This window comes from Artemia franciscana, chromosome 9 (assembly GCF_032884065.1).
Source record: "Artemia franciscana chromosome 9, ASM3288406v1, whole genome shotgun sequence".
Classification (NCBI taxonomy): Eukaryota; Metazoa; Arthropoda; class Branchiopoda; order Anostraca; family Artemiidae; genus Artemia; species Artemia franciscana.
In genome coordinates, this window is record NC_088871.1 from 6,782,159 (window position 1) to 6,807,603 (window position 25,445).

Here is a 25,445-nt window from a genome sequence, read left to right on the forward strand (position 1 = left end):
CATAGTTAGCTATAGCTCGCCATCTTCTGAAGTGCTTGTTTGTTTTGCTGATGACAGCACGCTTGGCACTTCGGGAAATTGCGAATCTGAGCTTCGATTAAATTTGGAAAATTTATTTGAGAGAGTAATTTTGTGGCTTGATGCTAATTATCTTAGTCTAAATTTTTCCAAGTCCAGTTTTTTTTTAATTTTCGTATGTTTCTCAGATTTATCACCAGGTATCAGAAATCCATCAGCCATACGGGATAATTCAGAGATCTAAAGATCGATAAGTTTGCTTTTTTAGTATTCTTGTTGATGAAAACTTGTCTTTCAAGCGTCACATTGATTTGATCAAAATGAAGATATGCAGGAGTCTCGGTATTTTAAGGAAACTTAAACATATTTTACTCGGATCAATTTTGAGAATCCTTTTTCACTGCTTGATCCAATCTTCCGTTTCTTGCTGTCCAATAGTATGGATGTCAACCTTTCCTTCATTGTTAAAACCACTTTGTACAGATACACTGTTTGAAAATCTGGATGTACATACTGTCTTTTGATGTAGTTCATTATGCATCTAAAAATTTAAACTTAATACCCTTAGCTGTTCCCAAGATATTAAAGATACGCCCTATTGACAATTTCGATGCACTTAGTGTCTTTTGAGTTGATCCGACATCCCGCTTAATGCTTTTTGAAAGCTTGAACTTAATACCCTTTGTTGTTCCAGAGATATTGTAGATTTTGATCCTTTTCACAACTTTGATGCATATAATGTCTATGATTGCGAGCTACATCCTCCACAACATTCCCCGAAAATTTCAACTTAAGGCGGTTAACTATTACTGAGATATTACAAATACGTTCTTTTCATAACCTGGATGCAATTAGTTTTTTTTTCTTTTTTAATTCTCTGGAAGTTTCAACTTAATATTCTTAATCGTTTTTGAGGTTCTACAGATGCATCGTTTGACGATTCCTCCTCGAAATTCCCTAAAAATTTCAACTTAACACCTTTAGCCACTCCCGCAATATTGCAAATACGCCATTTTAACAACCTGGATACGCATAGTGGCTTTTGATTTAGATCGATATACCATTTAGTAATCACTGAAATATCCCAACTTTCTACCCATCGTTGTTCCGGAGATGCCCCTTCGACACCATGGATGCATATAGTGTCATTTGATTTAGTTCAATTTCCCCCTAAAATTCTCTGGGAATTTCAACTTAATAACCTTAGTCATTCAGGAGATTTTGCACAAACTTTGACAACAAGGATGCACATAACATCTTTTTATTTAGTTCAACATCCCCTCAGAATCCTTTGAAACTTTCAACGTAATATCCCTAGCCATTTTTTTTAAATATTTCACAAGCCCCCTTTTCCATTAACAAAAAATAAGATAAGGTTTATTCATCATGAAATACACATACAATGTTACATTTTACTATTCCCCCAAAGACTCTTTGGCCTGTAAAGAAGGGGGAAGATAAATGAGTCACTTACTCAGAGAAGAAGAAAAAAATTAAAATAATTTATTTACTCACAGAGAGAAGAGCAAAAAGAAGAAGAAAGGAAAATATAAATAAAATGAAAATAAAATAAAAACTATAGAAAACCAAACTAAATAGACTAATAGATTTAATAGACTAAATTAATTATGTAGATCAGTAGACTCCAATGAAATAATAAGATAAGAATTTTTAGATAACTTGGAAGACCACACTGCCTTTCCATGACGAAAGTAAAACAGTTCAAAATAGGGATGAAACCTTTTAATTGACAGTGAACAGATATAAAATTATTTAACTGGATATTTCGAACACATGTACTGTGTTCATCATTAGCAGTAAAACTAAAAGACATGAACAAACAAAATTTATACCTAATAAACTAATTAAATATAGTTTAGTGCTCTTATTTTTTCCAATGCAACAGCGGAAGCAAATCTCTTTGACCTTTTCGGTTCCGGATCATTAGATTTATCTGACATATTACATGGTAATAGCTCTTAGGTGAGGTGATATTTACTTTATTTGACCTCAGTAAATTATCATAAATTGAGTTCAATCAAAATTCACCTGTATCTCTGTTTATGGAATTATTCTTGAATAAATTTTTTTTTATTTCGATTGTTTCCCTGAAAATTTGCTTTAAACCTTTGTCTATAGAAATCAAAGAAACATTTTCAAACAAAATAAAATGATTTGGATAATTATAGATATGTTCCAAAAGAGAAATATGTTCCGAACATATCTAAAATTACCCAAATCATCTTATTTTGTTTGAAAATGTTTCTTTGATTTCTAGGGACCAAGATTTAAAGCAAATTTTAAGGGAAACAATCGAAATTATAAAAAAAAACTCTGAATAAAAAAAACAACTTGTAGTCAAGAATTTTTATACCAATAGAAATATGAAAAGGATCGGAGTTTTATGCTGATTTCAAATATATAAGTTTAATTAAGTTTATCTTTACCCCCAAAGGTTTCGAACCTGAGAAAATGTCTTGATTTTGGAAAAAGGGGAACACTTCCTAAAAGTGATAGAATCTTAATAGAAATCGCGCCATAAAATGTAGCATATCAGAGAGGTGTACTGTAGAAGTTTCTAGCGCCTATCTGAAGAAATGATGAATTTTGTATTTTTTGGCAGGAGAAAGATAACGGATGCGTCTTTATTTGTTTTGTTGAGTTGTTTTTTCTTCCCCTTGGGTGATCGTTTAGACCCATTGGTCCTAGCTTACCGTGAGGGGCTCATTTGAACGGAAATTAAAAGTTCTAGAACCCTTTTTAAGCGACCGAAAATTTTCAGGACAACTAGGTCCCCTCCCACGCCATTTTTCTTTCTTAAAATCGTCCGATCAAAACTTTGAGATAGTCATTTTGTTCAGCATAGTTGAAAGCCAGAATTCTTAATCGAATCTCTTCTTATGTCTTGCTTTCTCATTACCGACTCAATTTTACACGTGGAGATGTTAGGAGATGTTAGTAATTTTCTGGAGTGAATTTTCACCAGGATTGAATTTTCTAGAAGATAAATCCTTCTAGAGGATGGATTTTTCCGTGGAGGATTAGCCAGATTTGCTGGCATTATTGAGAATGATCAGAAATCAAATTAAAAAAAACAAGTTTTTTCGACTGAAAGTAAGGAGCAATATTAAAACTTAAAACGAACAGAGATTACTGCGTATGTGAGGAGGTTACTCATTGTCAACATCCCGCTCTTTATGCCTCAGTTTGACTTCTGTCCCAATTCTTTAAGAACGACTCCTGAAACACTATGCTCGTTTTATTAGAACGATAAGAAGCTTTTTTTAAAGTACGAAAAAGCTTTAGCAGAAAGACTTCAGCTGTATAAAAAAATTTTAGCTGTGAAGTATTAACCCCCCCCCTCATGTATGTAATAATTTATGTCCATTTTAAGTTTTAATGTTGCTCCTTACTTTCAGTTGAAAAAACTTGTTTTTTTTATTTAATGTAAGGAGCGACTCATTAGTAACCGAAATTCTAATAAACAGAGTCTTTATAAACAACAGATACATCAACAGAATCAAATTTTGATACTTATTCAAAATATATAAAATTCGTCAATTTTAATGTTACAGGTCAAAACTTACGAGCCTGAAAAAATTTGTCCAATTTTTCAAAAAGAGAAGGACCAAGTCAAGACCAAAAGACCAACTAAAAAATCCCCAAAAGACCAAGTCACCTTAAGGAAAATCACAGCATCAGATCTAGCATATCAGCGAACCTTACTTTAGGGGTTTCAAGCTCCTATACAAAAAATGTAAAATTTTGCATTTTTACCAGAAGCAAGATCACGGATGCGCCTTTATTTGTTTGCTTTTCCCAGGGGTGATCGTATCAAACCAGTGATCCTAGAAGACATGGAGAGGACTCATTTGCTAGGAAATAAGAAGTTTTAATGCCCTTTTTAAGTGACCAAAAAATTGGAGAGCAACTGCCCCTACCTCCCACTCTCATTTTTTCCGAACGTCGAACGGTCAAATTTTTGAGATAACCATTTTGTTCAATATAGTCGAAATATCTAATAACTTTGTCTTTGAGAATGATTTGACCCCTATAACCGCGGGAAAGGGTTGTAAGCTATGAACTTTGCCCATTGTTTACATACAGTATTATTTTTCTGGAAGATACAGGTACTTTTTTGGGGGGGGATTTTTCTGGCTGGGAAGGGGGAGTATATGGGAGAATCTTTCCATGGAAGAATTTTTCACAGGGAAAAGACATTTTTCATAGAGGGGGAGCTGGATTTCCTGGCAATATTAAAAAAAAAAAAAACAATCAGGAAAAAAAGTCTTTTCAACTGAAAGTAAGTAGCAGTATTAAATGTTCAAACGAACAGAAATCATTACGCATATAGGGGGATTTTGACCCCTCCTCAGTACATCACTCTTTACGCAAATTTTTTTTAAGGACTTATAAAAAAGGTATTATTCTAATCTAATTTGTGTTTCAGAAGTCATTCTTCAGTAATTTGAACAAAAAGTCAAACTTTAGGGTAAAGACGAGATATTGAAGAGGGGCAACCCCACTCATAGACGTAATTATTTTTATTCGTTTGAATTTTTAATGCTGCTCCTTACTTTCAGTTGAAAAAAACAAGTTTTTTTATTTAGTTTTACAATAGGGCCAGTCTTTTCTTCACCACTTGAGCAGCGTCCTCCACTGTAAAATATTAACATTCGCCGTTCCATAGTGCAAAATATGATGGGGACATGTAAAATGGGCTGTATATTTATCCATCACGATGGAGCGAAGTAAAAGTGGAGCAGTACACCATTGGGAAAAAGATAAGTAAATATTTATGATTGTTTCAAAGAAGTTTTGGAATTTTTAAAGGTTTCGTTCAAATGAAACACTGTTCCTAAGGTTTACCACTAAAAAGAAGTTTCCACTCCCTGACAATTCCAGTACTGTTGTTCTTAGCTCTGTTTCCAGCCCGTATGTTGTATCCAAATGAGTTTCTCAGACTTCAGTTGGGCTTTTGCCACAGTGTTCCACGGTAATGATGCTATTACTGTTTTTAGCATTAATTAGCTGTACAAAATGTCAAAATATCCTTATAATAACTCTTGGTTCAGGAGAAGATCGCTATTTAGCTTATCAAAGTGCGAAAATATTGACAACTACTGGAGTGAATGTAACACTTTTGGCTACCGGTGATACAGGACCTCCTATGCCCGGGTTAGAAATGGTTATTATACCATCTATGGCAGAAGAAAAAGGCCTTAAGCACAAATCAGAAGGTGACATTTTTTGCTTACATTCAGAGCATTTACTAGATACGGCTTCTGAGAGTTTACAGCTGTGCAATATGTTATATTATAACAACTTTGCTCAAACAATCCTTGAGAAAACCAATTATGATCTAGCTATTATTGCGCTTACCTTCAGTGATGCATGCATACTACCTTTGATGAAAGTGATGAACTTTCCTGTAATTGGTCTTGCCACATCATTTTTAGACTTACCATGGGTATACTATAATGCTGACGTCCCGTTTCCGCTTTCTTACGTCCCAGTAATGTCTGATATTGACCCGGAGGAATTTACAATTTTTGAAAAGTTACGAAACTTTAGAAGGTGGAGAAATTATTTATTTGAGGTTGACAATGTCTGGAGGATCCCAGCAAGTAAAATTGTTGTTGATAATTTAAAGCAAGAATTTGAACTAAGTCAGCTGTACGATGACATTGGTTTGGTGCTAACTGCTTCGGATTTACTAATGGAAGAACCCATGCCTTTACCTCCTCACATACTGCGTGCAGGATGTTACTACTGTCTTGCACCAATGGAATTTGAAGGGGTTAGTCTGAATCATTTTTATATATTACGCATGCGTTATAGACAGTGACTAATATCGCCACTTATTCTAGTATCGACATTATTAGTATAAAACTTGAAATAATTTTGAAAACCAATAGTAAAATTTTCAGAATAATGTTTCATATTAGTTTTTGTAATTCTGAAGAGGGAGGGGATCATCAGACAAATCTTGTCCCTAGGAAAGCCCCACCCCTTCATCTCAGCACAGGTAAGCATACGAACGCAATCTTTCACCCTGTTGTAAAAATACTTTGGTAAAAAGAGAAATACTGTCATCCCCTTGGCATCCATATTGCAGCCTTATTCCAAATTTCACTTTATCTGCTTTCCTGGAAAAGAGCTGATGTTGACCTCTTCACCTCCTGCGAGCAAAATATTACTATGGTTTTGCGAGTAATGTGAGTAATACACTTAGATGGGCTTTGTCTGAATAAATAAATTAAACGCATGTCATAGACGACGACTAACGTGGCAAATGATTAAAGACATAAATTTCAATACAAAATCTAAACAGATTTTGAATATCAAAGTTGAATACCAAATCTGATTCTTCAGATAACTTTTTTTTCATTTTTTTTTTCAATATGGGAAGAAGCGCCATCACACAAAACTTTGAATAAAAAATCCTACCAGAATTTTCTGAAATGAAATGAAAATACTATCAGAATCTTCTTTTCGTCAGCCGAATCCAGTCGTCTATTCGTCTATTCGTTTAACCAACAACTCTACTTTTTACTTGTTTCCTTTTTATTCGTCTCCTTATTGAATAGTTTCTTATCTTATTTAAGACTAAATAAAAAAAACAAGTTTTTTAACTGCAAGTAAGGAGCGACATTAAAACTTAAAACGAACAGAAATTAGTCCTTACATGAAAGGGGTTGTCACCTCCTCAACGCCTCACTCTTTAAGCTAAAGTTTGACTCTTTCTCTCAACTCTACTTTTTAAAACGGTAAAAACTTTAGCGTAAAGAGCAGGGCGTTGAAGAGGGAACATCCCCTTTAATATACGGGGTAATTTCTGTCCATTTTAAGTTTTAATGTCGCTCCTTACTTTCAGTTAAAAAAAACTTGTTTTTTTTATATTTAATTTCTGAACGTTTTTTAGTTAATCCATGTTTTGATTTCGGCTCTCCGCAGATGAATAACTAGACCTCCGTTGCCTGTGCAACGGGAAGTGTTGCAGCAACTGTGCCCTGTTCCTTAGGGCACAGTTGCGGAGCAACACGTGCAACTGTGCCCTACGGGACACAGTTGCGGAGCAACAGTCTCCATTATGTCCTTCAGAGGACATTTTTCTAATGCGGCTTCGATTGTTATCTTGAAGCATCTTTGATATGTTATATAGCACTACTCGATAAAAATAAAATAGACATCAAAATCGAAAATTTAAGAAAATTTTCAAAAATCGGAACGAGATTGACTTTTCCAGAATTATTTCCGGGAAATCTGTAAGAGCTACGGAATTTCATGCTTCAGTTCTCGAAAACATCAATAAAAGTTCTATATGAGTTCATAATTATTTTATCTCTAAAACGTTTACTTCCGAAACTAGGGCCGTCTTAACTTGACGCCAATTCGAAGTATTATGTTTCGAGACGCACATTTCGGGAATTATTTCCGGGAAATCTGAAAGAGATACGGAAATAACGTCTTATAGTTTTCTGCTTAACTTTTGATGGTCTAAACTAGGAAAATATAAAACAAACCAAATTCACCAAAAAATTTAAATTGCCCCGAGGGCATGACAAAACTTCCAAATAGAAAAACCCAAAGAAGGAATTTTATTTCGGAGAAACTATTGTAAGTTCCAGTTGTTAGGAGATCGAGACCTGTCAAACCGCGTTGGAAAAAAAAATTCTAGCTGGTCCAGAACAGAAGTTACCTCTACAACGTCGAAACTTCGGAAATTATTTCTTAGAGAACGAAGCAACTTGGTATATAGAACACTTCACTTCTTCTTGCATACTTTTCATAGCACTACTCGATAAAAATATAAGAAACATCAAAATCGAAAATTTGAAAAAATTCCAAAAAAAATCGGAACGAGATGGACTTTCCGGAATTATTTCCGGGAAATCTGTAAGAGCTACGGAATTTTGTGCTCCGGTTCTCGAAGAGACAAATGAAAGTTCTACATGAGTTCAGCATAACTGTATTTCTAACAAGTTTATTTCCGAAGCTAGGGTCGTCTTAACTTGACGCCAAACATCGAACGCAGAGTTTCTAAGAAAAAAACGGTTTTATTTTTTTTATGGAGAACTGTTAGAAATTTTAGGAACTTCTCTGGAACTTTTTTACTCTGTTTCACGTTTCCCTTCCCTCTGAAAAATCTCAAATTTTTAACTCATACCACTTCGGAGCTACAGGTCGCTGATCACGGTGAAAAAAAAACAAAAAAAAAAAAAAAAAACTACGAAAGCAGTAGTGTTGCTCCGCAACACAATTAAAGCGAAATTTGCATATTTATTTATTTGGCTAAATGGCTTTCCCATTATTTTGATCGAATGATTTTGAGAAAAAAGGAGGGGGATGAGGCCTAGGTGCCCTCCAAATTTCTGGGTACTTAAAAAGGTAACTTGAACTTTTAGTTTTTTACGAACGTTTTCATTAGTAAAAGATATACATAACTTACGAATTAACTTACGTAACAAACTTCTATATTCGTATGTTTTTATTACGTATATGAGAGGGTTCGCCCACTCGTCAATACCTCGCTCTTTACACTAAAGATTAAATTTTGTCCCCTGAATCACAAAGGCCATAGAATAAACAGCTAAAATCCCACGGGGACCGTGGGGGAGTAAGTCGTCCCCAAAGACATAGTTATAAGGTTTTTCGACTATGCTGAATAAAATGGCATATAATAAGATTATATGACTTTTATGGGGCGTTTCCCCCTATTTTCTAAAATAGGGCAAATTTTCTCAGGCTCGTAACTTCTGACGGGTGAGACTAAACTTCATGAAACTTATATATTTAAAATCAGCACTAAAATGCAATTCTTTTGATGTAACTATTGGTATCAAAATTCCCTTTTTAGAGTTTTGGTTACTATTGAGCCGGGTCACTCCTTACTACTGTTCGTTACCACGAACTGTTTGATATTTCACACTTATTTCAAATACATTTGCTGCTGATTTCTAAATGGTAGAACTGATTTAATTTATCTCCGCAAGTCATACATGCAGGATGTCACTCTTGTCTTTCACAAATGCGCTTTGAAGGTCAATTTCTTAAGGTTTAATGGAAAAGGTGGTCGTATAAGCTTTGGAGGAGGCTCATTCGACCGAAAATCAAAAGCTCTAGTTCCTTTTTTAAGATTCAAAAGTGATCGGAGGAAAATTAACACCTCTACGTCATTTTTCACCAAACGCATCCAATCAAATTTTGAGATAGCCATTTCAATCAAAATAGTCAAAAGTTCAAATAACTATGCCAACGGGGTTAATAGCCCCTCCCTCAAAAAACATCAAAAAGAACAATAGGGAGCTCTTTTCGTAACACAGTAGATTTGTAACAAATCTTTTACCTCCCTCAACAGCTCACAGCAAGGGTTGTGAGCTAAGCAAGTTGTCCAATATTTTCAACTCAACTTTTTTTTTATTCAACTCAAAAAATACACAAACAAAATTATGCCCCAAGAGAGAGCAGAGCTCGTAAGAGCTTCAGTTAAGGTTTTTATAGAAGGAGTGGTCGTATAAACTGGGAGGAGACTTATTTGATTCGAAATCGAAAGTTCTAGTTCTCTTTTTAAGAGAAAAAGTTTTCAAAGGTTAACCAGACCCCACCCCACCCCCTCACACCCTTTCTTCCTATATGAATCCGATCAAAATTTTGAAATCACGATTTTGCTCAAAATAGTCCAAAGACCTAGAAAATATGCCTACAACGCTGACAAAAACCCCCATAGGCCCTGGGACAAGGACTACAAGTTATGCAAGTTCCCCATTGTTGGCCTATAAGGATTTAATGAAAGAGATGGTCTTATAAATTTTGGAAGAGGATCATTCGGTTGAAAATGAAAAGTTCTAGTTCCCCTTATAAGGATCAAAAATGAACGGAGGAAAATTAACGCCCTCACGCCATTTTTACCCCAAATACATGCGATTAAATTTCTTAGATAATATTTTTGTTCAAAATAGTCCAAAGTTAGCATAACTATGTCCCTGGGGTTGACAACCCCTATTACTCTTTGCAAGGGCTGTTAGCTATGCAGGTTGGCCATCGTTAACATATAAGGTATTTTTATAGGCAGCGCAATAGCGCTGCCGAAGAAAAAATCGATCAGCCCACAATATACTATTTATTTATTTAATTTTTTTCACCAAAGCAAATGGCGTAGAAGAAGTTGTCATAGAAACCGAAAAAGGACCTCAATTGATCGGACGTTGAAAATTTTAGTGCCCTTTTTCAGATTCAAAAGCATTGGAGGGCAACCAGCCCGCTCCCATGTACATTATTTTTCCAAACCCACCCAATCAAAATTCGAGATAGCCAATAGTTCAGTATAGTTGAAAAGTCCAGTAAATATTCCTTCAAGGATATAGACCCCCCCACCCACAGCTCTTACAAGGGTTATAAGCTAAGCTAGTTGCCCATTGTTAACATATAAGGGTTTTTTGAGGAAGGGATGGTCGTATAAACATCGGGAGGATCCTTCAAATGGAAATCAGAAGTTCTAGTGCCCTTTTGAAGAGTCAAAATTATTGGAGGACAACTAGCCCCCCACCACCCTCTCTTTTCTCCAAACGCATCTAATCGAAATTTGGTATGCCATTTTGTTCAAAATAGTTCAAAAACAACGCCTCCAGGGTTTACACAAACCCCAAGAGTCTGGGTCTCCTACTGCCTCAGGGTGGGCATGTTTGACCTTCATTCCAAAAAGACAAAGGAAATTCAGGTGAGTCTTTTAGATGATGTTGAGGGGAGCGTTGAACTAAATCAAAGCACGTTATGTGCATACGGGTTGTCAAAAATAACGTAACTCAAGAATGACCGCAGTATATTAATTCTGAACTTTCAGGAAATGACAAGGGGGATGCTCAATAGATCAAAAATGTAAAATTTGCACACTGTTAATACTACAGCTACTACTTAATACTCACTACTACTACAGCTCTACTACTACAACTACAACTACTACCACTGAAATTACTGCTTCTATAGCGAGTACCAAGGCTGAGCACATTGAAATGGACACCCGAGGAATTTTTGCTTCAGACCCTCCTCCTACAGTTCACCTAAAAGTTAAATTTCACTCGTAAAAAAGTTACAAAATGCTAATAAAATTTTTTTACACGTTTTACAAATTTTTTTTTCAGAGTCTCCCTGGAACAGAACATCCAAATCAAAGCATCCAGAGTGAAGGGCGTTACCGGGCTTTAGCCCGCCCCCCCTCTTACTCAAAGATTCAGTTCTACTCATAAAAAAGCTACAAAAATACATATAAACAAATTTCGATACGTTTTGTAAAGTTTTTTGCAAACATATCACCCCCCCCCCCTCTGTACAAAAAAAGCAAATCATACCTCCTCCCGCAAAAAAATAGAGATATGGCCTTGTAAAAAATTAAATTCCAAAAAAACATATATATTGTTTTCAATGAAATACAGTTTAGAATCTGTAAAACGAAAGAAAAGCAAATGAAAGCACCACTTTATTTTTGTAAACATTGATTAGTCCTGGGACGTCATTTTTTTGTTGTGTTGTTGTTAATGTTACAACAAATAAAACCTAAATTAATTTTTGAATTAATTATGAGCAAATGAATTTTCAAATGGGAATAAATCTATTTATTTAGACAGTACAAAAAAAAAACACAAAAAAAAAACAGGTGCAAAAGTCCAGATATTTCGATCACATATACAGCAACAGTCTTCAGTAGAATTACTAAAATAATATAATTGAAACTAGCATATTTATACACAACAAAATAAACATTTTTTCGGGTCGTCCACAAAATGATGAACTTCCGGATTATTCACTAGATTATTTTCAGAGAGAGTTCAATGACAAAGTTCATTCAAAGTCTTGATGTTTCCATCTTTGATCTTTCTCAAAAGTGATCTTTCCATATCTTCTAATTACAAATTTAGTCTCCTTTTAATACCTGTTTCTTTTCAATGTCTAAATAAAATGAGCAGAAATAAAGTCAAATAATCTTCCAAGCTTGAAACTACTAGTAATTACCATCAATAAATAAATGAAGCACAAAATGAAAATAATTTACAATAAATAAAATATCCGTTTTCAAAATGAGCAGAAATTAGCGTGATTAGGGCTGACACCCCAGAGTGCCCTCTGAAAGCCAGAACGTAATTTGAACTTTGCTGAAAACAAAACACATTTCATATGTTTTCTTTTTTTTAACTAAATTACTATAATTTTTCTTAAGCAAAAGTTATCAAGAATTTATTATAATAAGTTATCAAGAATTTAATTTAAGTAAAAGTTATTAAGAAGTTATTAAGATGGCAAGGGGGTGGCATCGTTTTTTTGGCATAGTTTACAACCTTTGCCCCCTGACACCTGGGATTGTATAAACCCTTGAGACATTGTTACATGATGTTTAAACTATTCTGAACAAAATTATTATCTCAAAATTTTTCAGATACATTTGGAGAAAATAGGGGGTGGTGGGGGGAGGGTTTAGTCTTCCTCCGATAATTTTTGAGTCTCCAAAAGGGCACTAGAACTTCCGATTTTGAATTGAATGATCCCTCTCCGATGTTTATACGACCAACCCTTGCTCAAAACCTTATATGTTAACAATATCAGCTAGTATAGCTTATAACCCTTGTCCTGAGGGCTGTTTTTTTTTGGGGGGGGGGGACGACATCCCAATGATATAGTCATTGGACCTTTTAACTATCCTGAAAAACAGCACTATCTCAAAATTTTGATTTAATGTGTTTGGGAAATGATGGGCGTGAGGAGGGCGCTGGTTGCCCTCCAATCAATTCTGAATCTTAAAAAGGGCACAAGAACATTCCGTTTCCAATCGACTGAGTTCTGTTCGAAGTTTCTACGGCAACTATTTCTATACGAAGTGCCTTGGTAAAAAAAAGAAGAAAAATAATGCATTATGCCCACATTGCTCTTTACTTAGGCAGCGGTGTGTCAAAGTTCGCTAGTTGAATTAAGTGGCACCTATTTCCCTCGGATTGTGCACACAATCTTCTCCTCAAAGATATTTCTGTTTAGACTTTACGAGTGTTTTGATTAAAATATCGACCTCAAAATTCAACAAAATAACTAAAGAAAACAAGATCAGAAGATCAATTTGACTCGTCAAACAAAAGAAGACCACACAAACTGCGGTACCTCATCCTCCCCTACCAATAATTAAGTCCTTATTTTTTTTTCAAATTACTGTGGATGTTCCGCAGTGGCGGAGTCAAAGGACCTCAAATAATCAGAACTTGCTGATTATTTATTATATTGTCAAAATAATATCCCATTTTTTACTGTAGGTGACCAAAGAGTTTGTGGAAAATACAAAAAGTGGAACAGTATTTATTACAACTGATAATCCGCTTGATGATGAGAGATTTGTACCGCCAAAGGATGCTACTCAAGTGCTAATTGATGCTGTGGTTAAATCTGGATATTCAGTAATAGTAACTACTAGTGACCCAAGGTTGCGAGAGCATAGACCTCGTCCAGGGGTTCTTTATTTGAGAAACCCTTCTCGAATTGATATATTAGGTAAGTCATGGTCTAGCCATGGAGTTAGTGAAATTTCATATTCACTAGGACTATACTTTCAAAATAGGACGTCAGTACATGAAAGTGTATGGGGTAAGAATTATTTTTTAAAATGGAAGAGCAATTCTATCTTTTCAACATAAATGCAAAAAAAAGGTATTTTTCAAGCTTGGGTGGAGGGGGTTAAAAAATAATTCAGGGAGCTATTCCCCCGCCAAATTAACGCCCTTGTTCAAAGCTGTCTCAATAAGTTAGGTTGATAAATATTTGTTTCACCTTTAAAAGGCAATGACTTTATGCTGTGTCCAATTTATGAACCATACTATAAGTAGCTTCCATTGTGAAAATAGAAGGTTGTATTTTCATTCAAGAAAGGTCACAACAAACTAACAATACTAACACGCTCCTATTTCTTTTAAGGTTTAATTATGGGGAGATTTAAAATACAGACAGATTCAACAAATGATATTTTTTTTAATTACTGGGAAAGAGAAAAAAAATGATATTCAGGGGTAACATGGAATAAAAGGGCCAAATCACTAATTATTCAGCTATTTTTGACTTGATCAGTCGTATAAAATAATTACTAAACATAGTTTTGTTGTTCATTTTGGTCTGTTTTCTTTTTATAATTATTACACAAAAAAAACAAGTTTTTTTAAATGAAAGTAAGGAGCGACATTAAAACTTAAAACGAACAGAAATTACTCCGTATATGAAAGGGACTTTTCCTCCTCAACGCCCCGCTGTGTACGCTAAAGTTTGACTCTTTCTCTAACTCTACCTTTGAAACAGTAAAAAACTTTAGCGTAAAGAGCGGGGCGTTGAGGAGGAAAAGCCCCTTTCATATATGGAATATTTCTGTTTGTTTCAAGTTTTAATGTCGCTTCTTACTTTCATTTAAAAAAACTTTTTTTTTTGTTTAATTTCTGGACGTTTTTGAATTAATGCATTTTTTTTTATCTTGGCTCTCAGCGCATAAATAATTAAAACGAAATCTGCATATTAATTTTTTTGGGCTAAATGGCTTTTCCATAGTTTTAATTGGAAGATTTTGAGAAAAAAGGAGCGAGAGAGGAGGCATAGTTGCCCTCCAATTTTTGATTACTTAAAAAGGCAACTATAACTTTTTTTTTTTTACGAACGTTTTCATAAGTAAAAAATATACGTAACTTACGAATTAACTTACGTAGCGAACTTCTATATTGGTATGTTTTTATTGCGTATATGAGGGGGCTCACCCCTCGTCGATACCTCGCTCTTTACACTAAAGCTTAAATTTTGTCCCAATTCCTTAAGAATGACCCCTGAATCACAAAGGCCGTAGAATAAATAACTGAAATTACTAAAAATATTTTAGCGTAAAGAGCGAGGTATTACGAGGAGGTAAACCCCTCATATGCGTAATAATTTCTATTCGTTTTAAGTTTTAATGCTACTCCTCACTTTCAGTAGAAAAACTTTTCATATTTATTTTTGTACTTTTTTTAAAATAACGCTAGAAAATCCTGCGCCCCCTCCATTGAAAGTCTCTTCCCCATGAGAAGTTCCTCCATGGAAAGATCCTCCCACGTAGCCCCCCCTCAACTCTCCCCTCAAACCAAAAAAATACCCCTGAAAACGTCTGTACACATACCAGTAACCTTTACTATATGTAAACACAGGTCAAAGTTTGTAACTTGCAGCCCCTCGGGAGTAAGTCGTCCCCAAAGACATAGTTATTAGGTTTTTCGATTATGGTGAATAAAATGGCTACCTCAGAATTTCGATCCGTTGATTTTGGGGAAAAAATGAGCATGGGAGGGGGCCTAGGTGCCCTCCAATTTTTGGTCACTTAAAAATGGCACAAGAACTTTTAATTTCCGTTAGAATGAGCCCTTTCGCAACATTCTAGGACCACTGAGTCGATACGATCACCCCCGGGGAAAAAAACAAGTAAACACGCATCCGTGATTTGTCTTCTGGCAAAAAGTGCGAAATTCCACGTTGTTGAAGATAGGGGCTTGAAACTTCTACAATAAGGTTTTCTGATACGCTGAATCTGATGGTGCGATTTTCGTTAAGATCGTATGACTTTTAGGGGGTATTTCCCCCTATTTTCTAAAATGAGGCAAATTTTCTGAGGCTCGTAACTTTTGACGGAGACTAATCTGATGAAACATATATATTTAAAATCAGCATTAAAATGCGATTCTTTTGATGTAACTATTGGCATCAAAATTCCATTTTTTAGAGTTTTGGTTACTATTGACCTGGGTCGCTCCTTACTACAGTTCGTTACAACGAACTGTTTAATGACACTTTTATTCTTTGTCTTCACTGTAAGCGCTTGAGCTATCGTGAATACGAGCATTGTTTTTAATTGTGTTACTGATTTTCATATTTTCTACAATTTTATTGCAAAATATTCGAGTTTTTCAACATAGGACAAAAGTCCTATTAACAGCTATTTTTGTGAACTTTGCATAGAGATGGCCCATATCTTCAGACGAAGACCAAGCCTCTCAAAAATTTTAATGGGTAATAGTAGCATTGGTGCAGCGGGTTTCGGTATCAATTTAATCTAGACTAGGCCTCGCGGGTTAAAATTTGAATCATAAAAACGTATTTTCTTCATGTTTTCTATAATTTCGTTGCAAAAACTTGTAATGTAAATCATGTGCATGTAAATGTTGGTCATGCTGTGGGAATTCTGATATTAATAGTAATAGCTTTTTGATGTCTAAAAATTGTCTCAGATACCCAAAAGAATTCTTTTGTATTCACTTTTATGCCTATTATATTTCTAACATTAGTACTTGCTAACACCCTAAACTTCACCAGAAGTGCAAATATTTCTGAGTCTCTTCAAACTGTTCCATCTACTTGAAAGATTTTCTATTAGTAGTAAAACTATTTCAACTTGCTTTGTTTTTTAAAGTCCTTGATAAACTCCAATATATTATCACATTCCAAAGTAACTGAAAAGACTTGAATAGCGGTTCAGGGTTATTGACTATTCAAAAGAAGTGATTTAAGGAAGAATTGTGGTTTAGAGACTTTTAACTATCTTGGACAGTAGATGAGTTAGGAAAGAAAATTTTCAGGAATGAATCTAGAGTTAAAATCAGGCCCCACGTCGTTGTTTTCAAGATCAAAAGAATTATGACGTTTGTCAAACAATAGATGGCGTTGGTGAATTTTATCTCGTTTTTATTCTTAGAGCCAGCTTCCAATCTAACCAGATTCCCATTCTCTTTGGAAGCACGCTATTAACTTATATACTACTATACGCTCTCACGAGTACAGCTTTTTGGCATTTTCGTTCTATAAAAAGGGATTAACGAATATTTATCCCTATTTCTAGGTCATCCTAAGACACGACTCCTCATTTCTTGCTGTTCATTCACAGAAACATTCGAAGCTCTATACTATGGCGTCCCTATTATATGTTTGCCTACAACTGCAGCGCAAAAGCTAGCTTCAAAAAGAGCGGCTGTGTTGGGAGCAGGAGAAATATTGCAGTGGAGCCAACTTTTCCAACCAGAAGCACACAACGTCACACAAAGATTAGTAACAAGTCTTATCAAGGATAAAAAGTAGGTTATTAATAACAACTTCGACAAAAGCATTTCATAGAAAGGATAAAAGGTACAAGGATTAATAGGAAGCACCAGGGGTAACTCTCTCCCCCCCCCTCATGAGAGGCAAGAACATAATTTTAACAAGCCTCAAATTTATCAGTTTATGACATTTTGATGTTCTTGTATAGACTACGTGAATCTTTAGGAGCTAATGGAGCTAATTCTCACGAGTGAATATTACCTACAGAGCGAAACGAATTAGTCCATGAGCCCCAAGGGCAGTAGGACAAGGTCAGTGTTCTGATTGGTTGAACTGTTAGTTCATATTTGTTATATACTTTTTGTTTCCTCTTTCAGGCTTCAGGCCGAATAATTATTCAATAAATACAGAATACAGACCTCACCCCGCTGCCCGCAGGGCTCATGGACTAAATCGCTTCGCTCTATAGGTAATATTCACTCGCGAGAATCACTATTCAACCAAACTTGTTTCACCAAGGCCTTCCCACAGCCAAAATATGTTTTAAAACAAATTTAATCTCGAACTGAAAAACTATATAATCTCCGTTATGCCGGAAGGCATTTCTTCAAATCAACGGAACATAATATTTAACTAATCGCTCTGATTCACCGGTTCACTGGCTAGTTTCAACTCAAAAGTTAAAGTGGATAATTAGCATTAATGAATGCGTAACTTCTTAATTATCTTTCGACTTACTACTATACAGAAATTACCAGTGATGACTGGAAATATTATTTAAAATATAATTTCATTCATATTGTACAACCCCAGCATTTCCTTCGGCTTCAAAACCCTGCCCACTTTACGCATTTTTAGTTTGTTGAAGGGGGATTTTAGAAAGCTAAAAAATGGATGCGCTTCTAAAATTAGCATTTAAATGCTCTAAACTGAAAACTAAACATTTACCCTCTATTTTAACTAGGCAGAACTAACCAGTCAGATAAACTTACCTAATAAAAAGAACAGGCGCAAACCTGTTACAATTGTCTACGAAAAAAGAAACTAGAAAGTATGTCAATGTCCATAAAATTATCAAGGTTTATTTTAGATGAATTCAGATGTAGTCTATTTACTATTAATATTGGCAGACTATCCCGTTTGCTGATGACCCAGTTGAAGACCGAGCCGTGTCTTGGAGGCTAGCGCGGCTGGATAATTTGCCAGCTTTGATCCAGTCTTTTACTTTGATTTGGCAAACTTATTCATATTTGAATCGTAATGGGGATACTGTAATTAATTTTTCCTCGGGCGTCACTGTCCAGCCCTTGGAATGGCTTTGGTTGAAGAAATTCCTTCTTTTGGCGAGTTGAAAAAACGTCTACCTTGGAGTTGTGGCCCCGTAGACTTGATGTACTAAACTGTAGCATGTCGGAGGGTGCGATGTCATCATAAGATACTCCATTACAAAGTTCCAAATTGGAGGCTCCGTAGCCGTTTTTCATTAGGGAGTTGGGATAAAATTTGGACAGAATTTTTTCATACTGCGTTATATTCATTGAAACATAAAATCACAAAGAAAGGAAGAAAACGAGGACAATAATGATATATGCGTTCAACCGAGTCAATGTTCTTACCGTAGACCTTGTAATTCCTTATCGAGGAACTTGAATGATCTACGAAAGATCCTGACTGATCATCAGCGTTTTCTTAATTAATACCTCGCAGTGGCTGAAGAAACTCAGCTTGGGTCTTCAAGGCTCAAAAGTCACGCTCTTCAAGACTAGGTGTTAAGAGTTTTTACAAAAAATTCATAAGTTGTGTTTATTCTTGTGGGGCCAATTTGTGCGTGGTAGGACATCCTATTATTAATTTCCATCAACCAAGTTGCCACCCACCTCTCAACTATCTCAAATCCTTCTTAAGAATGCTCTATATTGATTTTCAAATGTGGAAATAATCCGCAATAGCTTCGTGTCGCCGACGGATAACAAGACACTGCAATCAACGTCATCTACAAGGCCGTTTGTGTAGATGTTAAAAAGAGAGGCCTTAGTACAGATTCTTCTGGCACGCCAATGATTGCATCGATTTGGTTTCACTTTTTCCCCTATTCACTGGCACTACTTATTTTCTCCCGGTCAAAAAACTTTAGATCCAGGGAATGATGTTAGTCATTTCCTCATTCGTTATACCAAGCGTAGCTTTTAATTTTTTTTATTACTGTAGTCTGTCGTGAATAATCTTTTCAAGGCTTTCTTGAGATCAAAGCAAATGACTTTGATTTGTACGCCTTGATCCGTGTCTGTTGTCCATTCATAAATCCCTAGTAGAAGCTGGAACTCTTGGGACTTTTTCTGAGAATACCGGATTGTTCGTGCGACTACTTATTATTAGCTAACATAAATTTAACCGTATTGTCAGCTGTAAGAGTTTCTAGTACCTTGCATAGAACTGAGGTCAGACTAATTGGTATGTAATTCCTAGAATCTTCTTGTCACCACTTTTAAATATCGGAAAATTAGGATCTTCTTCCTGACTACTGACAGTTGGGCTAACTCAAGGGACCTTCAGTAAATAAAGGTAATTGACTCGACAGTGTCTTCAGATAACTCTTTAAGCATCCTTGCATGGAGACAATCGGGACCAAGGATTTATTCAGATTCATATCTTTCAGTTTTTGAGCACATTTGAGTTATGTGAATGTCACAGATTTGTCTTGTGGTTCCAAACTTTGGGATTTGCGAGTCCCAGCAGCCAGAATTCGGCTCAAGCGAAGATAAAACGGCGACGTTTGATAACGGAAAGATCGATCAAGTGGATAGCCTCACTTATCTGGATAGTAATACTAGTAAGGACGGTGGGTGCAATGAAGATGCTAAAAGTAGAATAGCCAAGGTCAAGGGTGTTTTTTTCGTAATTGAAAAAGTTTGGAAGAAAAGGAAGATAAGTCTGCGAACCAACATTATAATATTAGAAGCTAAACTAATGACACTGATCAAGTATGATTCAGAAGCATGGGTGATCCGAAAAAATACGGAGGAACATTTTCTAGATGTTTTCCAGAGAAATTGTCTACGGACTGTTTTGGGTACTCGACTGACCGTGTTTCTAATACTGGACTGTACTAAAAGTGTGGTTCAATCCCGCCTTCTTTGGCTATAATGAGAGAAAGGTTGAGATGATTAATGCACGTTCTGCGGATTAAGGATGACATATGGCCAATGAATGTCCTTTTCGGCTAAACGTCTAGGGCTAAACTTAAAGCAGGTTGTCCTTGGTTGGGGTGGGAGGCTGTCATAAGGAAAGATTTAAGGAAAATAGGAACTTCTTGGGAGAGTGTAAAGAGAGACGCTTCATATGGATTGAGATGGACAAGGAGCGTGCGCAGCTATGTCAGCCTCAGGTGGCTTGGTTCTGTGATGAGTTGTTAGTAGTAGTGGTACTTTAAAATTATTGCAATCCTACAGCCACTGTTAACGTACAGTAGCTGAAAGGCATAGTCATCAGTGCTATTTTATGTGAAAGCCATGAATCTGTTCTTTTTCTTTAAATTATAAAGCAAGAAAAAACATGTCTTATTGTAAATGATAGGGACATTAGTAAAAAGAATTTTATAAATGAACTAGCTTACTCGTCGTTCGTTACTGTGTGACTGAAATTCTCAAGAAAGAGAACTATAGGAAAATCCCCCCCACGAAAAATTTCCCCACACATAATAAGGATAGCATTTTCAAATTTAAAAATATAATATTTGAAAATCCCCCCGCAGAAACTTATTCCCTGAAAAACTCTCCCTGACAATTCCCCCAGGAAAATTTCCTCCACAAATGAAATATTAATCGTATTTTTCAATTCAAAGGCATTTGAAAAAAATAGGCTAGGATTACTGACTCTTCCGTCGAGTGTTGTTGAATAATTAGGCTAATATCGAGAAAGTGTGAATAATGTCAACTTTAGAAGCTGTCAATTATTTATGTTCGGGGTTCTCTAATTTCAGTCAACGTGAAAAGTATTCGAAAGATAAAGAGAGCCTTGGGGCGGGGGATTTTTACACACTTAAATTTTCGCAAGAGTGTGCTCAACAACTTTTTAGAGTTTCCTGGTGATCGAACGAGCAGTGTATTAATGCATACAGTATAAAATAAAGTATATAATCTACTCCATGTACCTTCATATTCACTGTGGAATTCCTCAAGGAACTTTGCTGAGACTACTTTTATCCCTACCAGCGGTTATGATATGGTTATGAGTTTTCTCAAAGATGGGAATGTGTGGATGACTTGTCGATCCTCAAGGTTGGCCTGTATCATAGAAATGAGACCCCTTTGAAATCCTAGCCCTGTTTTGGATGAAGCTAAGAATCCAAAAATCTCTACTTTTTTGTAAATTGATGCCCCAGATTTGTCATACTGGCTATTTTAAAATACTTTGACTAGGCTTATGGCTATGGTGCTTATGGTTATGGACTAGGCTTATGGTGAGAGCGCATACGTTCAATCTTTTTTATCACAGAACCTATAATTATTTTTTTTCCGTCAGGTACAGAGAAGCATTGCGGCACATTTCCACGGACGTTCGAGACAGGCCACTAACTCCATTGGACGTTTTTATCTACTGGGTCAATTATGCAATCCGTCATAAAGGACATACACACTTGCGATCAGAGACGACAAAGAAGCTATCGCTCGTTTCCTACTATATGATAGATGTTGTAGCTCTTGTAGCGTTGCTTATTTTTATAATTTTCACTACTTTGACCATATTTGGAATTGTTTGGGTAAAATATTATATTTCCAATGCTGCCAAATTACAGAAAAAACACAATGAATAGTAATTTGTTACATATATTTTTGAGTTTTAAGCATTAATAAATATTTATTTGAAAGTACTTATGCTTGAAATTTTCGAGAAATATCCTTCATTGATATTAAGCTTTATATTTGCATATATGAGGGAGGGATATACCCTCCTCCTGAGATTAGTCTAGAGACCCCCCTCCTTCCAAGAAAATAAAAAATAAAGGCAAAAATACCACTTTCCGATTTTGACCTCGCCTCCCAAGAACCTTATGACACCCCCCCCAAGGATCAGAGCAGGTTGGACACGTCATGCAGCTTTGTGAAATAACTTATGTAAGGCATGATGTCTCACTCAAATTAAAACAGGAAGGGTGTTATTAGGCTAACTCCACCCAACTGGAAGCTTCACGTTATTAACATGGAAAGTATTGAAACGTTGTAAAAATAGATAATCTTCGAAAACTCGTCTAAAAAGGTTTTAGTCTCAGCAACAACGAAGAATTTCAGCAATTGGTAGCATCCTAGTGGTCCGATCTTTTTTTCCTTCTACTTCTTTCTGTTTCTTTTCACAGTTTTGAAATAACTAAGATAGAAAGGTCAAAATCCCATAATTTAATGCGAATATTTAGTAAATTAAGAAACTTTGTGCATCAATGTTTTCAGCAGAGTAAAAATTCAGACGTATAGCAAGTTCTTCTTCAATGATGCTTGAGTCTCTTCATCCTCATGGAGTGATTCATCCTAATATCATACCGTTTTCTGAGAGGCTTAAATTCACGAATCAAAAGAATTTTTATCTTGAGATAGGGGTGAAGAGGGTTTTAAAAAGCTTTCCTTTGTCAGGAAGTAGCAAATGTTCCAATATTATTAAATCATATAATACAAACTGCAACAATAATCAATAAAAATGGGGTTACACACTGATCAAACAACTCCTTATTACACTACTCCCAATACATCCAACTCTCCACTCCACAACTTGGAACCACATAACTGTGTATTCCTGCAACTCTCAGCCAAAGACAGACCCCTACTCTGCAACCACTCAAATCACCACCAGGCATTTAATTTGAAAAAAAAATTCATCAGTCTTATGACACATCAATTTAACTTTTATACTGGGCTATGATTCCAATGCCAAATTACTGAAAATTCCTAACATAGAATAGATTTTGGACATTATGCTGTATAGAGAAAAAAAATTTCGGATGTACGGTTTAGCTAAGAGCTAGTCATTTATAGGTTATTATTCTAGATTAATTAAAAAAATTTCCACAGAACAAGTTCTTCAAAGAAAAGTAAAGAGCTCCATTAACCCAAGAATGAACAAAAATAAAGTCAAATAATCTTCCAAGCGTAAAAATACCAGACATCACTATCAATAAATAAATGAAACTAAAAACGAATAGAAATTACAATAGTTAAAAATTATTTAGCTCAATATCCACCAAAATATTCCTTAAAAGCTTCACCTTAAAAGCTTCACATAGCACCTTTGGTTTCCTCAACATACCCTTTAACACACACTGAAAGTTTCAGCTTAGTATATACCATCAACCATTCCTGAAGCATTTCTGATGCGTCCACTTGGGAACCTGGGTGGGCATGGCATGTTTCGATTTATTTTCATACAGTTTCTATATATACCAAATTTATCGCCTTAATATCCTTAGTTTTAGCAGTAGTAGTAGTAGTAGTAGCTGTAGAATTAATTGTAGTAGCCTAAGGTTTAGTGGCAGTAGTAGTAACAAAAGTAGTAATAATAGTAGCAGTAGCAGTAGCATTAGAATGCAAATATTTTCTTTTGGTTAGTTCAACATCCCTCACAACAAGCCTTGTTCATTTCAACATCACACACAAAAGTGTTCCTAAGATATTGCTGCTACATCTTTTTGACAACCTGCATACAGAGGGCGCGTTCTGATTCAGTTCATTTCCCCCTCAAAATTTCTTTAAAATTTCACCTTCATGCTCTTAGGCATAGATGTAATAGTAGTCACAATAGTGGTACTGATATTACTAGCAATTAACTAAAAAAAAAACTTTCCGAAAAAGAAGTTTTCTACAGAAAAATAAAGGCTATATTAAACTTAAGATCAGAAGAAATAGAAACCAACAATAACTCAAACTGAAAACAACCAGAAATTACTATTAAAGAAAAAATTAAACCCAAAACGAACAGAAATTAAATAAACAGGTACTAACATAAATAATTAAACAAATCTTAAAACGCGTAAAGCCTAAGTTGCATATGCAAATCAAGCTTAAAACGAAAAAAATATTTTGCTATGGAGGCATAAATGAAACCCAATACAAACATAAATTAAATAAACAATCATAGTAAACAAACAAACAATAGTTATTAATATAACAGAGTAAATGAATCTTGAATAATTGAGTAAATAAAACAAGTGAAACTTAAATTGAATGTTCAAATCCAGCTTGAAACGAAAAAAAAATTTCTACAATGAAGAGTTTGCGTTTTGTCTCCTTCTTTCACTATAAAAGTCTAAAACCTACCTGTTGTATGTTTTTTGCTATGACTGTTTATTTTATTTTCGGCTCGTTTTGGGTTTCATATATTCTTTAATAGTAATTTCTGGTTATTTTGAGTAAATCCTGGTCTGGTTTCACTGAAATTTTCATTTTATTTTCAATGTTTCAAAAAAAACAGAAGAAAATATTTTGTAATGTAATTCCTTTTAGTAAAGCACCAAACATGTATTAGGCCTTACACTTTTACCATTAGAGATACGGGCAGTAACCATACTTTTGTTTGTAGTGAAGACACCATTCAGTAGAAGTACATAACCCCTACTCTTTGAAAACGACCACGGTCTAGCAACCAATCCTCAATCCAATTCTCACTTGTGTTAGAGCTCTATTCTTTTAATTATTATAATAAAAAGGTAAACTAATTTTGCAGAACTTTGTAGCCACTTAAGTAAGAGAATTGGTTATTTAAGTAAGAGAATGATATTTTTACCGTTAGGAAAATGGGCATTAGCAATACCCTTGTTTGTAGTGAAGACACCATTCATTAGAAGTACATAACCCCAATTCTTTCGGAAAGAAGATGTCCTTTGGGAAAGTGGGGCATTGGCTAGTTGGTCATTGATCATTTTTGACTCTTAGAAGAGTCATAAGTTTCGATTTCCAATTGAATGAGCCCCCTCAAAAGTTAATAGGACCACCCCTTCAACAGCACATTAATGACAAATAATGGACAACTTATATAAGTTGCAATCCTGCCCCAGGGGCAAGGGAAAATTTCCTCAGCCCTTAAGTTATAGTAATCCTAGTGTACCCAATTATTTAGCTTGGGACAAGGTCAGTGGCGTGACTCTGTAAGCTCAGCCAGAGTCGACCCAGCTCTAAATGGGTACATGGAGAAATCTGGGGAAGGTAAACAGGAAGGGTGTGCGAAAGCACAGGATGGTTGTCCCCCATCCCCCATTGCACTTCCTGGCTGAAGGGCCAAGAAACGGAGATCAGGACTGCCAGTAGGGACTGTAAAGTCCAATGCCGTATTCTTTTTTTAAGTTATAGTAATTGGAATTTTGGACTTTTTCAACA

The 25,445-nt window shown here is 35.4% G+C and overlaps 1 protein-coding gene across 1 annotated transcript; it reads left to right on the top strand.

The window, feature by feature from the left end:
• Positions 1–4,970: 4,970 nt before the first annotated feature.
• LOC136030945 (UDP-glucuronosyltransferase 1A8-like) lies at positions 4,971–21,958 on the top strand. Its single transcript, XM_065710062.1, has 4 exons — positions 4,971–5,818; positions 13,311–13,545; positions 16,892–17,123; positions 21,610–21,958. Exons 1-4 carry the CDS (start codon positions 5,018–5,020, stop codon positions 21,899–21,901), a joined length of 1,560 nt encoding a protein of 519 aa, XP_065566134.1. The 5' UTR covers positions 4,971–5,017; the 3' UTR covers positions 21,902–21,958.
• Positions 21,959–25,445: the final 3,487 nt, after the last annotated feature.